The following is a 16,917-nucleotide window of genomic DNA, read 5'->3' on the forward strand; positions in this document are numbered from 1 at the left end:
ATAATGGACTTAAAAACAATTCATTTTATTTTCAGTTGGAGGTTGTGTGTGTGTGTGTGTGTGTGTGTGTGTGTGTATGTGTGTGTATGTATGTATTTAAAGATCCTTTTCAAAGTTGTAGTATTAAAAAAAAAATTACAGAGACAATTTGGGTAAAATCAGTGCTTTCTTAGTAAAAAACCTATAAGACAAGGTGAGGCTCTCTCTCCCCTCTTTGGGCTGCCAGTATGCTGTGAATCAGATTACACCTATGTTGCTTAAACATATTATAAATTTGATAAAAATCGTTGAAAATAAAACTATCAGTTTTTTCAAACTGGGAGACTTAGTATGAAAAGATGGTGTATATTCTAGCCTCTTCAGTAGTCAGAAACAGTTTCTTTATTGTAGAAAGAGCATTGGGACATTGTCCTTGCCTCTTGCTGTGGACAACCAAACTGACAAATGGTTATTTTGTTTGACTATTTAAAAAGCAAAGCAATGTGAGATTATAAAAGATATGTCTTTAATTAGATGTCGGACTGAATATGAAGTTAAAGATCAAGCTGCAAAAGGGGATGAAGTTACTCGAAAACGATTTCATGCATTTGTACTCTTTCTGGGAGAACTTTATCTTAACCTGGAGGTGAGAAGTTTTTCTTTTGTTAAGTACTAACAAGGCCTGAGAACATAAATTGATCTCAATGAGGAATTTGTGTTCACATTGTACTTTTACAACATTAAGAGTGAAATGAAAGAGAGAGGAAAGAAAACATGTTTCGGCACCTGCTAGTGTCTGTGGTTTACTGGACCGTCTGTCCATAACATTTACTCATGGACAGAATGTTAGGAAATAATTACTGAGGTAAAAATCTGCATACTTTTAGGAAGCTGTGGTTTACATGCAAATTTAAGTTCTTGAGATATCAACAGTGATACCTTTTTGAGTTCTTACATCTTATATATTAATACATTTAGTATGTTGACTTTCAGATGGTGGCTCAAAGCAGTTTACTCTGCAGAACTCTGAGTGAAAAGAGAGACTAGAGTCTCTCTAGGCTTTTCACTCTAATTCACCCAAATAGTTTTTTTAAAATATTTTTTTAATTGACAAAAATTATATCTTTATGGTACACAACACTTTGATATATGAATACATCGTAGAATGGCTAAATCAAGCTGTTTAACATATGCATTACTTGACATACTTTTTTGTGTTAAGAACACTTAAAATTTTTAGCAGTTTTCATGCATACAATATATTGTTAACTATAGTCATCATGGTGTACAAGAGATCTCTTGAACTTATTCCCCCTAAATGAAATTCTGTGTCCTTTGACCAACATCTCCCCAATACCCCAACCCCTAAGAATAGTTCTTTTTTGTCCTATTTTATATATTAATCTTCCACATAAAAATGCATTTGTACAAAGTCTACAGCTAAACGTATTTATAAATTTGGGTGGTATATACTTAAGTATATGCTTGTTAGTAGGCAATAGAAGTGCTGGATTCAGCACGGCATTATTACTGTGTAATAGATTTGCTTGATTTTTTTTTTTTTTTTTTTGGGTGGGGACAGTCTCGCTCTGTCACCCAGGCTGGAGTGCAGTGACGTGATCTCGGCTCACTACAACCTCCGCCTCCCGGGTTCAAGCGATTCTCCTGCTTCAGCCTTCTGAGCAGCTGGGATTACAGGCACGTACCACTACGCCTGGCTAATGTTTATATTTTTAGCAGAGATGGGGTTTCACCATGTTGGCCACGCTGGTCTCAAACTCCTGACCTCAGGTGCTACCCGCCTCAGCCTCCCAGAGTGCTGGGATTACAGGCATGAGCCACCATGCCCAGCCTCTGCTTGATTTTTTAAATTAGTGAATATCAGATATAAGTTTATACCTTCTTACACCCTGATTTGAGAACTTAAGATCATAAACGCCATAATATCAGAAACATCATAAGACAATGTGAATCTATCAAATGTGCATCTCAGTCATTGTATCTAAAAGGTCTATGTCCAGTCCAGAGCCTAACTTACTATGCCTTTTTACCACAGGTAGACTTAGTTTTTTGAAAAATCTTATGCCATGTTCTTTTTCAGTCTAATTTTTGTTTAAGCCAAAATATGGACAGCAATCTAAAATAAATACTGTTGAGCATTTTCTATATGGAGATAATGATGCTAGGTCAATGGGGGATGTAAAGATAAGGCTTAGTTCCTGCACCTAAAATTCTTCTACACAGTGATATAAGATACATATACCACTCTGATGCAAAATAGAATATTTTAAAATATTTTAAAAGCAGAATAAAATGCTGTGTGTTCAAAAAAAAGTGGTAGTTGAACAAACTAAAGAAAGCTTTATGAAGTAGTAACATCAAAGTTGGCTTAAATTATGCTGACTCTGGTATTAAATTTTACCCATAGCTTACCAGTTTTATTAGAGGTCTTAGTTACATATAAAGTAATTCTAACAAATTCTGTGAAGATATCAGAGTGTGTTCCTGTGACTTTTGTGATTTAGCTAAAATGCTTATTTTGCCAACACCTTGTTAGTTCATTTATGTATCTGTATTATATTTTGGCATCATTCCTTTTGTTCTTTTTTTTGGTCCCGAAAGATCAAGGGAACAAATGGACAGGTTACAAGAGCAGATATTCTTCAGGTTGGTCTTCGAGAATTGCTGAATGCCCTGTTTTCTAATCCTATGGATGACAATTTAATTTGTGCAGTAAAATTGTTAAAGGTAGGTTTTTTTTTTTAATTTAACTAATTTATGTATTTACTTATGATTTAGAGGAAGGTTAGTCTGTATAGTATACAGATGAATTCAAGATTTATTACTTTAAGGTAAATATTGACATTTTACTTTTTTCTCGAATATTTTGGAAAAGCGAGATATACTTATTGTTTAATATATGAAGCAAGTTCAGAAGTGAAAAATGGAAGTCCTTTACGCCATTTCCATTTGCAAATTCTGTCTTCTTCCCTTCTTATCTCTGTATATGTGCTCTTATTAAATAAGATCTTACTCTGTTCTGGCTTTTTGTTTTTGTTTTTGCCACCTGATGAAACATCTTAGATTTTTCCATGGCACACAGATTTACCTCTTATTGAATAACTTCCTAGTATTCTGTCATATGCATATGCATTGTTTATCCATTCCATAACATCTATCAATATTTACTAACGAATATTTGGATTATCTTCAGTTTAGCCATGGCAGCATTGCTTGTAATCTTTCCTCTTGTCTTTATATGTGCAGATACTTTTGTAGATTAAATTCTTAAACACGGATTTGGTGGGTCGACGAGCATATGTATTTTACGACAAGTAATGGCTAATTTGCCTTCCAAATGCTGAACCAGAGTATAGTCCCATCAGCAGAATGAGTACATCTCTTCCTACATCCTTATAGTGATGGATATAATCAATCTTGGTTTTTGTTTTGTCAGATGATTTTAAGCATTTCTTCATGTTTATTAGCCATTTGTTTATTATTTCCTATAAATTACCTGTTTAAATCCTTAACTGATTTATTTCCTGATGAAATGCATGTTTGTGTTTTTTTTTTTAATTCAAAGCTTCTATACTTGTTGCATGCTGTATATTTCAAAAAAGTGACATGTTCATTAAAATCTAATAGCCTATCTTAGTCATACAGGGAATATAACAGTCGTTGACATAAAACCCATGATTAAAGTTCTGCTATCGTTTTTTTTGTTTTAGTTTCTCTCAGTCAAGAGAAATATAGAGGGCGTAGAGATTACTGAATATTAGATGGTAGACAGAATAATTAGGAATATTAAACTTGCTAAATTCATCTTGTTTAGAGAATGCTTGAACTGTTACTGGTATCTTTTTAGAATTTCTATAATACACTATTGAATTTCTTATTTTACTGACACCTGCTTTTTTAGTTGACAGGATCAGTTTTGGAAGATGCTTGGAAGGAAAAAGGAAAGATGGATATGGAAGAAATTATTCAGAGAATTGAAAACGTTGTCCTAGATGCAAACTGCAGTAGGTAGGAAAAGAAGTAATGTAAATAGCCAGTGCATCTCAATTTCTTGCTTTTTCTTTGGAGATTGTTTTTTAATTTGCTATACTTCAGCAGGGTGAGTTGATGGCTAACAGATATACAAAAATGCTTTTCTTTAAAGGAATAGTATTTTACCTATAGTTTCTGCTCACTAGACATTTTTGTGATAGACATGTCAGATATTTTTGCTCAATTACATTTAGAAATTGAAAAAGCTAATTTTCTTGTTAAGATATGAATTAAATGAAAAACAAAATCCGAATATTAACTGTCCAACAAATAAAAGTACTACTGTAAGTATAGTAGGACACATAAAAATGTTGTTTGAAGGATAGCCACTGCCTTTAAGGTCCATATAGTCATAGTTACGTGGAACATAATTCAAGGCTATTTTTTTTTAAATGAATTTATGTCATATAGGAAACGTCTAGAAAGTCAAGGCATCAGATGTACCTGTTAAATTAAGGAAATAAAGTTTTGGGAATCTGAGATATTTTAGGGTCTGACAGCCCTTATGGTGGATACACTAACTCATTTTCAACTTTGTCTACAGAGATGTGAAACAGATGCTCTTGAAGCTTGTAGAACTCCGGTCAAGTAACTGGGGTAGAGTCCATGCAACTTCAACATATAGAGAAGCAACACCAGAAAATGATCCTAATTACTTTATGGTATGCCAGTGTTTATATTTTAAGTTTTACTTATTGCTTGAATTCCGTTTTGGAAATTAGAAGAGCTACATAAAGCTGTTCTCAGAATTCAGTGCCTAATAACTGTCTTCACTGGTTTGAGTGACATGGCAGCCATCAGACTGGGTAAAAAAGAGAAGAGACCTGGAATTCTCCAGTGAAAGGGTGGACTAGAGAAAGATATATCCAATGGCAAGAGAGATTGACAAGGCTTGGACTTAGGTGAGCACAGGGATGCCAGGAAGCAGCTTTTCCAGAGAATTTATAACCAAGGACCTGCATCTCAGACTTTTACTTTGCATGTTGTAGTAACGAAAAATAAAATAAAAATGGTTGGCCGGGCGTGGTGGCTCACACCTGTAATCCCAGCACTTTGGGAGGCCAAGGTGGGCAGATCACCTGAGGTCAGGAGTTCAAGACCAGCCTGACCAACATGGAGAAACCCCGTCTCTACTAAAACTACAAAATTAGCTGGGCGTGGCAGTACTTGCCTGTAATCCCAGCTACTCGGGAGGCTGAGGCAGGAGAATTGCTTGAAGCCGGGAGGCAGAGGTTGTGGTGAGCTGAAATCACGCCATTGCACTCCAGCCCAGGCAACAAGAGCACGACTCCGTCTCAGGGAAAAAAAAAAATGGCTACTAGGCCAATGATGCCCTGAAGCTCCTGACATGAACGAACATAAAGCAGCTGTGGAGAAATGTTCCTCCAGCCCTGGTCTTGGAAATTCTTAAAAGAAATGGTGGGGTTGGAAACCACAGCTAAAAATGCACTGACACTAAATGACAATGCACAACAGAACAGTTCACTGAAAGACAATAGACAGCACCGTTAGAACCACAGGAACTTGAGATAATAGAATGGAAATCTGAAAACCATAGACTTTCTCAGTGAAGTGAAAATGGCTACCAGGAAGTTAGGTTCCTTTGCTTGTTCTTGCATTATCAGGTGCAGACGAGTGACATCAGCCATGCTTCATTATTGTACTTACAAAAATCAATTCTGAAATGATTACATATTTTTATCACTTTGATTCATCCTAGAATGAACCAACATTTTATACATCTGATGGTGTTCCTTTCACTGCGGCTGATCCAGGTATGTTGTCTCACAGTCATTCCCTCCTCCCAGTTGTTTGGTAAAGTAGTAAATTTACAGAAAACCACATCCTCACCAGCACAAAATTGTAACTTTTTGATGTCTTCACATCATTCTAAAATACCAGTGTAATGGTTTGTCTAATACAGAATGCTGTTCATAGTGACCACTTGAAACATTTCAAATGAAAGTATGATTCCACATATAATGTCTTGTCACTTAACAACAGAGGATGGGAAGAATTCTCAATTAAATGCAACTATTTTAATTTTATATTTCCTCTAACTTTTTTATAATCTTAAATTTTCAGGTGATTAGAATGGAGGGGAAAGACGGTTCTAGTTCACTGCATAGTCAGCAACATATATTAATATGGGTTAATACTTTACACGAAGAATTACACATTTCATTCATACTTGGTGTGTGACAGTTAATTAAAATCCAAATCTCTGCGCATTTCCTCTTCCAGAAGAGGACCATTTATAGAAAGATTGCCTTAATTGTATTAGATGGAACTGTAGAGTGAGGAAGAGAAATTTTTCCCATTTGGTACAAACTGCAACCAGCTTATGGTTGGAATTTTTCCATTTGTTTCCTCTGGATTCCAAGCATTGACTGTCCTGTGTCTCTAGCACAGAGAAGTTTTTTTAGGGCAAGGAAGTAGAACTAAGTTACATGCTATGGGCATCTTAAACTTCACTAAATGTTACTAAATTGTTTTCCAGCATGATTATGCCACTTAATCTTCCCATCAGCAGCACATGAGGGTTCCTGCTCCTCATCTTTGGCAATACTTTTTATTAAACTTAATTTTTGTCCATCAGATTGTATGAAATTCTATCTTGCTGATATTTTATTTCCCTGACAAGTGATATTGAAGTTTTCTTGTTCTTGTTGACCTTTTTGATTTCTTTCTTTGAGAATTGCCTGCTAATACTCTTTGTTCATATTTCTGTTGGATCATTTGTCTGTCTTACTGATCTGTAATTCCTTTTGTAGTCTAGAACAAAGTGATTCTTAGCTGAGGGTTTCGGTTACCTTCTTTCTCTCAGTATTTGCCTGTCTTTGCATTTTGTTTATAATGTCATGTAGAACCTTTGAGTTTTAATGTGAACAAAATTTATCAGTCTTGTTTGTAATTTCTGTGGTTTAAGAAAGTTTCCTTACCATTTCTGTTTTCTTCTAAAAATCATTGTTCCTTTTTATTTTTAGGTCTTTAATCTACCAGTGCAGTTTTTATATAGGATGATATCATAGGAATTAAGTATCTTTTCCATTGCCTGTTGTCTCAACAATTGGTATTAAGCCATCCTTCCTTTCCTAGTTATAATAAGCCCCCTTTGTTGTATACTATGTAACTCTTCTATCAAATTGTGTGTCTTATTCCTGTGTTTGTGTGCATCTTTTTTTCTGTTAATCTCTTTCTATGCCAATACTACACTTAAATTATTTTTACCTTACTGTGAATCTTGCTATGTCTGGTAAGACAAATCTTTCCTCTTATTCTTAAAAATTACCTTGATTTATTTTGATTATTTGTTTTTTATTTTTTCTAACCTGTTTAATTGTTTCTAGTACTGTTCGATTTACAGAAATTCAGTTTGGTTGTTCAGTTTCTTTTCAAGGAAAAGAAGTAATGTAGACAGCCAGTAGATCTCAGTTTCTTTTTCTTAAGCGTTTTTTAATCTGCTATACTTCATGAAAGTAAATGAAATCTTACAGTTTTACAGAAAAATCAAGCTAAATTTTGTTTCTGCATTTTGTTCAAATAATCTTGACCTTTTCTCAGAGTTTCAAGTTATTTTTTCTCATCATTCTAAACATGCTTACTTCTGTCTCATATTTTTGTTTTATCTCTTAATTATAACCCTTCTGTTATTTCTGATCATCACACATAAAATTTTTGCCTTAACTGTCTTAAACTTTTATTTGGAAATGATTTCAAACTTACAGAAAAGTTACAAAAGTAAAATTGTACAAGGAATACCTTTTACCTAGGTGTACTTTTTGTTAACAGTTACTTGCTTTATCATTTGTGCTCTTTCCACACACTTTTCTTTTTTTTTTTTTTTTTTTTTTTTGAGACAGAGTCTCACTCTGTTACCCAGGCTGGGGTGCAGTGACGCAACCTCGGCTTACTGCAACCTCCACCTCCTGAGTTCAAGCAATTCTCCTGCCTCAGCCTCCCAAGTAGTTGGGATTACAGGCATGTGCCACCACACCCGGCTAATTTTGTATTTTTTTTTTTTTTATTGAGACAGGGTTTCACCATGTTGGTCAGGCTGGTCTTGACTTCCTGACCTTGTCCACACACTTTTTTTTTTTTCTTAAACCATTTGAAGTTTCATATTAATATGACCCTGATTAAATGCTTCAGTGCTTTTTCTTTTTTCTTTTTTCTTTTTTTTTTTTAAATGAAAAACACTGTGGCTTGGATTATAGGAACCTCTGTCCAAAATGGTTTTACATTTCCTTCTGCCAGGAGCCACAGAGTAGGTATCACTGACTTGGACAAATTTTTTGTTTTCTTGTCATAGGGGTTCTTTATGTACGTAGTAGGAATTTGAGGTGCAGGCCCATTGTTAAAAATTCTCTGGGGCACCAATTTCTACAAAGTGCTCTGTCCCTATTCCAAACCCAGGCAGACATGACCAAGCTTCCTGCTGTCTCGCAGGGAAGATAAAACACCACTGAGATATTTCTTGGTTTTTTTTCCTGATTCACCTTTTGTTTAAGATACCAGACCTTTGAGGGTCCCAGGTTTGTGCTGGTGAGGTTGGGCATGGAGCATGGATTTCATTTTCCTGTTTCACATGGGGCCCAAGACCTTGCTTTCTGACTTTCTGTGGGTTTTAAAATCCAAGCCCCTTAGTTACCGAGACCAACATCATCTGTCAGCCTCCCAGCTGCAGCAGCTGCAGTTTATATATGGCTTTCAGTTCCTTCTTCATTTGTGACCTGATGACTTGGTTTTTCTCTTTTGTGAACTTATTCATACATTTAAAAGAATGCCTGTCTTTTTGTAGCAGGAAGGTTTTACTATTAAAACGGTCTCTAAATTGTCAAAATTGGGTATCAAAATGTCCCCAGCCCTTGAAGCTGGAGTTACGGTTTTATGCAGACTGACACAGTCTTGGAAAAACATGGCTTTTACCCAGTCTAATATAATTGCAAAATTTCCGTTGGCTTCTGTTCATAAGAAACTATAAGGTAACTAGTCTTAATATATACTGATTCATTTTTTTATTCAGAGGTTAGGACTTCATAAAGAAATATTTAACTTAAAAGGTACCCAATAACTCTTCCTAAGACAATTGGCAGATAGGTGTAATATCACCTGTATTACCTTGGAGGACCCAATGAAAGGAAAGTTGGCAGAGCTGAAACGTTTACCAGGTAGCTGCCTTTCCCATCTCTCTGGGAAGAAAGGGAAGGAAAATCCCCCACTGTTAAAACTTTTGGTAGGTTAACTTCATCTGAGGAACAGAGACCAATTGTTGTTACCTGCTTACTTTACCAGATAGCTTTCTTTACTTCCTTGTGGAGGAGTATAGAGGGAGTTGGAAACCAGTAGTATTTGATTAATATCTTTCCAATGGAAGGACTGTTCTTCCCCAACAGTTATATAACCATTATTTTGTCTGATGGAAAGCAGCAGTAGAGGATATAAACACATTGGCTATGAATGTACATCACCTACAGTGGCTTTGATTTCCAACTTATATCTATAGTACTATATGTAATTACTTTAAGATTTCTGAGCATGCAGGGGGGCAAAAGTCATAATATTAAAAAACATTTAGGGGTGATTGGTCATTTCATGTGATATTTTTTCAGTATTTAGTTTTTCTCCTATGTTTACAGATTACCAAGAGAAATATCAAGAATTACTTGAAAGAGAGGACTTTTTTCCAGATTATGAAGAAAATGGAACAGATTTATCCGGGGCTGGTGATGCGTAAGTTTTCTTCAGTTACTAACATCGTGAAATTTCTGTATCTAATTTGTAGGTGGAGATTAGACAAAGTAGCTCATGAAGGAATGGTGTTTGGGGCCAGGCGCAGTGGCTCGTGCCTGTAATCCCAACACTTTTGGGAGGCTGAGGAGGGCAGATCACTTGAGGCCAAGAGTTCAAGACCAGCCTGGCCAACATGGCGAAACCCTGTCTCTACTAAAAGTACAAAAATTAGCCAGGATCACAGAATCACAGCTACTCGGGAGGCTGAGGCACAAGAATTGGTTGAACTTGGGAGGCAGAGGTTGCAGTGAGCCGAGATCGTGCCACTGCACTCCAGCTTGGGAGACAGAACTAGATTCTGTCTCAAAAAAAAAAAAAAAAAAAAAAAAGGCATTTTGATTTGATGGTGCTATGTGGTAGTGTTTATGTACTAAAAATTTCAGAAAATTGTATTAACTCACAGACTAGTTCTGAAAAATGTATAGTTGAGGAAAATAACCATTAAAATATAGTATACTTAAGCATAATTATTTTTTTAAAATAGATTCTATTGTATTTAGACTTTAAGAAGCTCTCAAACTTATGTAAGATCTTGGGCAACTTCTGTTCTACTTCTCCATCTATAAAATAAGAATAGTAGTACCTGTTCTTGAGTCTTTTTTTTTTTTTTTTTTCCTGAGAACTACATGAGAATACATAAATACTTAGCCTTCTGGCACACAGTAGAAGGCTCAAATCTTAGCTATTAAAGGGTAAGTTAAGAGTAAATAAAACAGATTACTATGTAAAAATGTTTGAACTGATAAGATGTTAATTATAGGACTGTTTATATATCTGTTTCTTCACCTGCCACTCTTTGTAATTAAAGATCCCTTTAACATATTACTCACTTACCATCAGATTGCACTACATTTTCTTATAGAAGGACCAGGAAATTGTGAGGTTTAGTACCAATTCTGTTAACAACTTGTGTATATTTGGACAGGCTACTTAGTTTCTTTTCTTCCTAAGTAGGAGATGGGAGGGAATAAATTATATCTTGAACTTATTTTTTTTTAATATCTCCTGTGTTGTAGATTTTTTTTAAAAAGTGAACCACTTTTATTCTAGTGATATTTTAATTATGTGTCGGTTTGAGGTCTAGAAATACAATTGTTGCTGTACTTCTATATTCTAGTTTAATAGAAAACAAAAAAAATACAGGGATTTAAGGACCCAGGCAGAACTAGGAAAGTTCCATCTACTTGGGTATATCGCTGGAAGATAAAGTTGTTCTTGGCATTGAACTTCAGGTTATCCTCTTAAGTTTATTTGGTAAGCATCATATTCTCTTGCCCTAATGAGCTCATGGTTATTTCAACACATGGCCCTGTATTGGAAATGGGGAAGAAACAGAAAAGGACTCATCAGCAGTTGGTAGGGTTGGCAAGATTGTTTTTTCATGCTTGTAGGTGGAAGGGATTGGATTATTGGAGGGGTGGGGAAGATGTTGATAGAATCATGTTATGGAGGAAAAGGGGTAAGACCTGGAGTCAAATTCTGGCCCCGCCACACACTTAAAATTTTACATTGTTCATTTAACCTTCCAGAATCTCTTTATTTTCCATCTCCAAAATGAAGATGATCGTAATGCATATCTTTTTAAGATGGCTATGGACATTCAGTAAGAATGTGTAGATTAAATCCTTAATTGACACTTTAAATCTTTCCCCCCATACTTAACTATGGGAAGCCTTGCTTTCCACCATTTTAAACTACCTAATAGTTGGAAAAAAATCTGGAATAGATGATCTCAAAAGTAGCTTCCTGTGAAAATCTGATTCCAAATAAATGGGAATGTGACTAAATTGTCATCATGGGAATAACCCAGCAGAAATCATAGCAGGAATAGCACTTTCTGTTATTAAGTAGACATAAAATATTAGTGCATCACTAGAGGTGAATGGCATATTTGAAATTATGTTCTATTAATAGTTATATTCTAATTGTTTGTTGATAAGGTAAATTTATTAATATCAATCTTGAGCCCCAAGTTTATATGTCAAGCCTTTGATTAACTTTCAAGTTATAGAATTTAACTTATGTCTAAAAGTATATATATTCTTTACTATAATTTCACACACAAGGGACTCAGAATCTGTAAAATTTTACTTACCAAATTAAGCATTTGGTTGTCCGAAGACTGCCATTAATGTAATTCTAAAGTTAGGCTTGTGTTCTATTATAACTCAGTCTAGGAAAGTTGTATTACATTATTTTTTTCATGATTTAGCATCTTACTTTCTGAATTGAAAAACCTTACACTTATGAATCATCTTTGCTTTTACAGATACTTGGATGATATTGATGATGAGATGGACCCAGAGATAGAAGAAGCTTATGAAAAGTTTTGTTTGGAATCAGAGCGTAAGCGAAAACAGTAAAGTTAAATTTCAGCATATCAGTTTTATAAAGCAGTTTAGGTATGGTGATTTAGCAGAACACAGGAGAGCAAGAAAATGTGTCACATCTATACCAAATTAAGGATGTTGAGTTATGTTACTAATGTATGCAACTTTAATTTTGTTTAACACTATCTGCCAAAATAAACTTTATTCCCTATAACTTAAAATGTGTATATATATATAATAGTTTATTATGTACAGTTAATTCTACTGTTTTGGCTGCAATAAAATCGATTTTGAAATAAATGAAATGTTGAAAATTTTGCTAGTTGGTTAGATGCTTATCCTTTAAATTCTACTTTTCTTGAGGGGAAAAAGTCTTCGTCTGGAAATACATATTACTGCAAAAATGTAGCATCCTTTTTTAGGTAGGAGTATTATAGCTTTCATTTTAGTTTGACATTTAGTGTCCCAATGAATTGAATTTCAAATATGAATCATAATCTTGAAAATCTTTAGCACTAAAGTCTTGGAATATATCAACAACTGATTTACATATGCAGATGCTATTTGATACCAAGGGCTTTTTAAATGTCATGGGGGGGAAAAACCCAACTTGGTGAACTCCCAGCTAAACAACCAAGACTTCACTGAAGATTTATTCCAATTCTAGAATTGTTCTTTTTTATTTTTATTTTTTCAACTGACTAACTTCATTACCTTAAAGCCTAGAACATTATTCTGCTTTATTTATATGGCTTTCTCACTTTTATTTTGTAGCATGGGTTGCATCGACTTTTTTACTAGAGAATTTTACTAGATATTTGTCATTCAAGTTTTCATCTGCTTTATAATTGATACACCTTGAGGGTCACTTTTCTAATACTTTTACTATAATGTGGTACCACCTCAGCCCTAATAAATAATATTTTTACCTAATGTCAAATCTTTTTCCAGCTAACTAAAAACTATGTACAAAAGGATTGCTTGTAAATATGCATGTAAATAGTTCTGTTAATAACCCACTGTTTTACATTTGGTACATCTGTGTCTGCTAATACAGTTAGCTTTCTCACTTTTCTGCTTGTTTGTTCAGTCTGAATTAAAATTAGACTTTGAAAATAAAGCTTAAATAGTTCTGTTTCCTCTAAATTTTTGAAGTAGCATCTGGTATTTTAAATAATTTGCTGTTGAACTTAAATGACATAATGAATTTACTTAATGGTTTGAAATCAAAGAAATCATATTAGAAGATATTTTATTCATTCTCTGAGTAAGAATTCAGTAACAAGTCTACCTTGAAAAACTAGCAAATATAAAACATTAAAACTTTAAAATTCCTTCTATAAAGGAAATAATGTACGTAATTGTGGTTTTTGGAAGTTGTAAGAAATGTTTTTCAAAATGGCTCCTGTAACATGGCAGCTATTAACATAATCTGCAGTTCTCTAAAGATAGCACTGACTATAAATATTGGAGGGAGAGGAGGTGTAGAGAAGGGATGGTGCATTAGACCAGGGACAAGGAATGCTAACTGCATATACTTGAAACTTCTAGCAGCTGCTCTGTGAATAACCGTCCAGTATTTGTCTACTAGCTCATTGTCACCAACTACTGCTCTACTCACAGTAGCTACTGACAAGATCAATATCTGTTCCCGGTATTATGCTTAATTAAAAAAGCACAGAAATCTAGCATCTTAAAACAATCATTTTATTATGCTCATGGACTCTATAGTTCAGGAACTTGGAGAGGGCACAATGGGGATGGCTTTATTCTATGATGTCTGAGGCCTAGGCAAGGAAAACTAAGGGCTGAGGGTAATTTGAATATCTGAGAGCTATAATCATCTGAATTCATGGTACTGAGATGACTTTTAAAGCCAAGACTAGATTGGAATCGTTCACCAGAACCATCTACACTTGTCCATGTAGGTTGAACTTCTCACAGCATGTTGCCTGGATTCTGAAGGGCCATTTCAGAAGACCCAGAAAGCAGCTGCATTTGGAAGTTACACAGCATTAGTTCCATTATATTCTCTTGGTCCTAAGGGAGTTACTAAAGCCATATCACATAGGCCATCAAGGAGCATGTGGCCATATTTTAAAACTAATGGCTTGAGCCTGGTGGTCTTTGGTTGACCAGACTTTGCATAATTGACTACACCAGTACATAATGAAAGGAAGAGTTGCCCCCGTCCACAATTGTTGGCCTTTACGATTGTCATGCCTTAAACAGAAACGTGTCAGTAAGTCTTGAGGAAAGATCATTTTCCAATGAGCAAGGACACAGAGCTGCTAGTAAATATAGTCTTGCGTTCTGGCAAAAAAAAAAAAAAAAAAAAAAAAAAAAAAAAACAACACAAATATTGGTCTTAACCTAGAAGCTGTCATCAACTCTGACCCTCTGTCTTTATGTTGTTAATGCTCTTCAGCCATAGACTACCAGGAACACACTGTACCTGAACGTGTTGAGCTTACTAGGTTTTGTTTTTTTGTTGTTTTTTGTTGTTTTTTGTTTTTGTTTTTGTTTTTGAGGCAGAGTATTGTTCTTGTTGCCCAGGCTGGAGTGCAGTGGCATGATCTCAGCTCACCTCAACCTCCGCCTCCCGGGTTCAAGCAATTCTCCTGCCTCAGCCTCCCAAGTAGCTGGGATTACAGGCATACACCACCATGCCTGGCTAATTTTGTATTTTTAGTAGAGACGGGGTTTCGCCAGGTTGGCCTCAAACTCCCAATCTCAGATGATCTGCCCACCTCGGCCTCCCAAAGTGCTGGGATTACAGGCGTGAGCCACCTCGCCCGGCCTGAGCTTATTGTTGCAGTAAAGGAGAACATACACCTTGTGGGAGTTGTGGGATGCATCAGTAAGAGTGTGTTAGAATCTGTGATAGGATTTGGGCTTTGGTGATTTAGGGGATGGTCTAAAACTTAACGTTCACTCTAGGCTGGGTCTTGCCAGAAAGCAAGCTTAATTCTATAATTAGGTACTTCATTAAATCTTTAGAGAGGACAGATGCATATGGATTAAGTTGTACTTTAGGGGGAAAAATCATTCACATTTAATGAGAGGAGGATGTTTGGTATGAAAGTAAACTCTAGGACTCAAAGTGGCTCAAACTGAAAAAAAAGCTCCACCACTGTCAGGGGGACAGGCAAGGCAGCTGCAAAGTTAACATGAAACTGTTAGGTCCTGCAGCAGCTATAAAATACCATCATGACTCCCTCATGTGACCACTGCTTTGTTGGCTGTGACACCCTTAGACCTATTTTGCTATAACCCATCTACTACTGGGGATATCCAGTTGCTAAACTTGCCCTCACCTCATTGCAGCACCAATCTCTAGTTAATTCTCACATCTAATCTTGCTACAGAAATAGCATCCAACCCAGAACTGGTCTCCTTTCCCTTATAGCTTGCTCAGAACCCTACATTGGGAACCCAAACCTTACCAAAGATGGCACCCCCTGCCCTCTTGTGGAATGCACCATCTTTGCTGCTTCTGGTTCCCTTGCTTGCAAATCAATAAATGGTTTTGTCAGAAGACAGGCTTGAGCCTGGTGATCTTTGGCGGACTAGACTTCAGCAGATGTAAATAATTTAAGCTCATGTATGCTGCTGCTCTATTGTGTCAGCCTGGCAAAATACCAGCCCTGGATGAACCCAACACTGCTTCTGCATCCTTGCAGCTGGAGGTCGTTTCTGGTAGGTTTTTATCACTGTAAATTCATGCTCAGCACATTGAGTTAGGCTGTCAGTACTGCCAACAATGTTAATGTGTTTCTCTTCAATCCTTCTGTAACTATTTCAAACCCTTTTCCCTCTAAAGCCCCTTTCACCCCCTAACTGATTACCTCGCAGGGAAAAAACAAAAAACATGATACCCATGTACACAAATGCATCTGCATTCACTTCATCCCTCCTCTTCCTGTACAGGAAGAATCCCTCCTCTTATTAAAGGCCAGTTATTCAACATGTGCTGCAATCCTATCTCCTCTCGTTCTCTCATGGAGTCTGTTGTTACTTGGTCTGTATTTTTCCTCTCTTTCTCCATTGGCTCTTTGCATGGACAGTTGAACACACCATTCTCATCAGAAGAAATCTGCTTCTCATATTTGTATCTGACCACAGTCCTATCTCTGCTTCATAGTCAGACTTCTCAAGTGCCTTCCCATGTTTTCCATGTCCTTACCTCCTATTTGCGCTTAAAACCCACTATGGCTCCTGCCCCCACTATATACAGTGGCCCTCACTAGAGTCACCAATGACCTCTATGACAGTAAGTCCTGGAGAGACTTCATTCTTAGCTTATCCTGTGGCAATATGTGACATTGTTAAGTGACACTAAAATTGAAAACCTCAGGCTGGGCGCGGCGGCTCATGCCTGTAATCCCAGCACTTTGGGAGGCTGAGGCGGGCGGATCACAAGGTCAGGAGATCGAGACCATCCTGGCTAACACGGTGAAACCCCATCTCTACTAAAAATACAAAAAATTAGCCGGGCGTGGTGGTGGGCGCCTGTAGTCCCAACTACTCAGGAAGCTGAGGCAGGAGAATGGCGTGAACTTGGGAGGCAGAGCTTGTAGTGAACCCAGATTGCACCACTGCACTCCAGCCTGCGTGGCAGAGTGAGACTCTGTCTCAAAAAAAAAAAAAAAAGAAAAAGAAAACCTCTAGGCATTTAGGACACAGTTAACTTGCTTTCCATCTTCATGCTGTTCCTCCTCCATGTTTTTGTGGGCTTCTCTTCCTTTACCTAATCTGTACA

At 36.3% G+C, this 16,917-nt stretch overlaps 1 protein-coding gene across 6 annotated transcripts in view; it reads left to right on the forward strand.

Annotated features, from left to right (window-relative positions):
- PAIP1 (poly(A) binding protein interacting protein 1) overlaps positions 1 to 12,473 on the forward strand; it is a 31,748-nt gene extending 19,275 nt beyond the window's left edge. For all 6 annotated transcript variants that reach the window (XM_016953336.4, XM_016953338.4, XM_016953337.4 and 3 more), the window contains exons 5-11: positions 514 to 625; positions 2,602 to 2,727; positions 3,902 to 4,008; positions 4,577 to 4,694; positions 5,753 to 5,807; positions 9,672 to 9,765; positions 12,095 to 12,473. In XM_016953336.4, coding sequence (XP_016808825.2) covers positions 514 to 625; positions 2,602 to 2,727; positions 3,902 to 4,008; positions 4,577 to 4,694; positions 5,753 to 5,807; positions 9,672 to 9,765; positions 12,095 to 12,188 — 706 coding nt within the window. In that variant the 3' untranslated portion in view covers positions 12,189 to 12,473. The remainder of the gene's footprint in view (positions 1 to 513; positions 626 to 2,601; positions 2,728 to 3,901; positions 4,009 to 4,576; positions 4,695 to 5,752; positions 5,808 to 9,671; positions 9,766 to 12,094) is intronic.
- The last annotated feature ends 4,444 nt before the right edge of the window (positions 12,474 to 16,917 follow it).

Source organism: Pan troglodytes, chromosome 4 (genome assembly GCF_028858775.2).
Source record: "Pan troglodytes isolate AG18354 chromosome 4, NHGRI_mPanTro3-v2.0_pri, whole genome shotgun sequence".
NCBI classification, from domain to species: Eukaryota; Metazoa; Chordata; class Mammalia; order Primates; family Hominidae; genus Pan; species Pan troglodytes.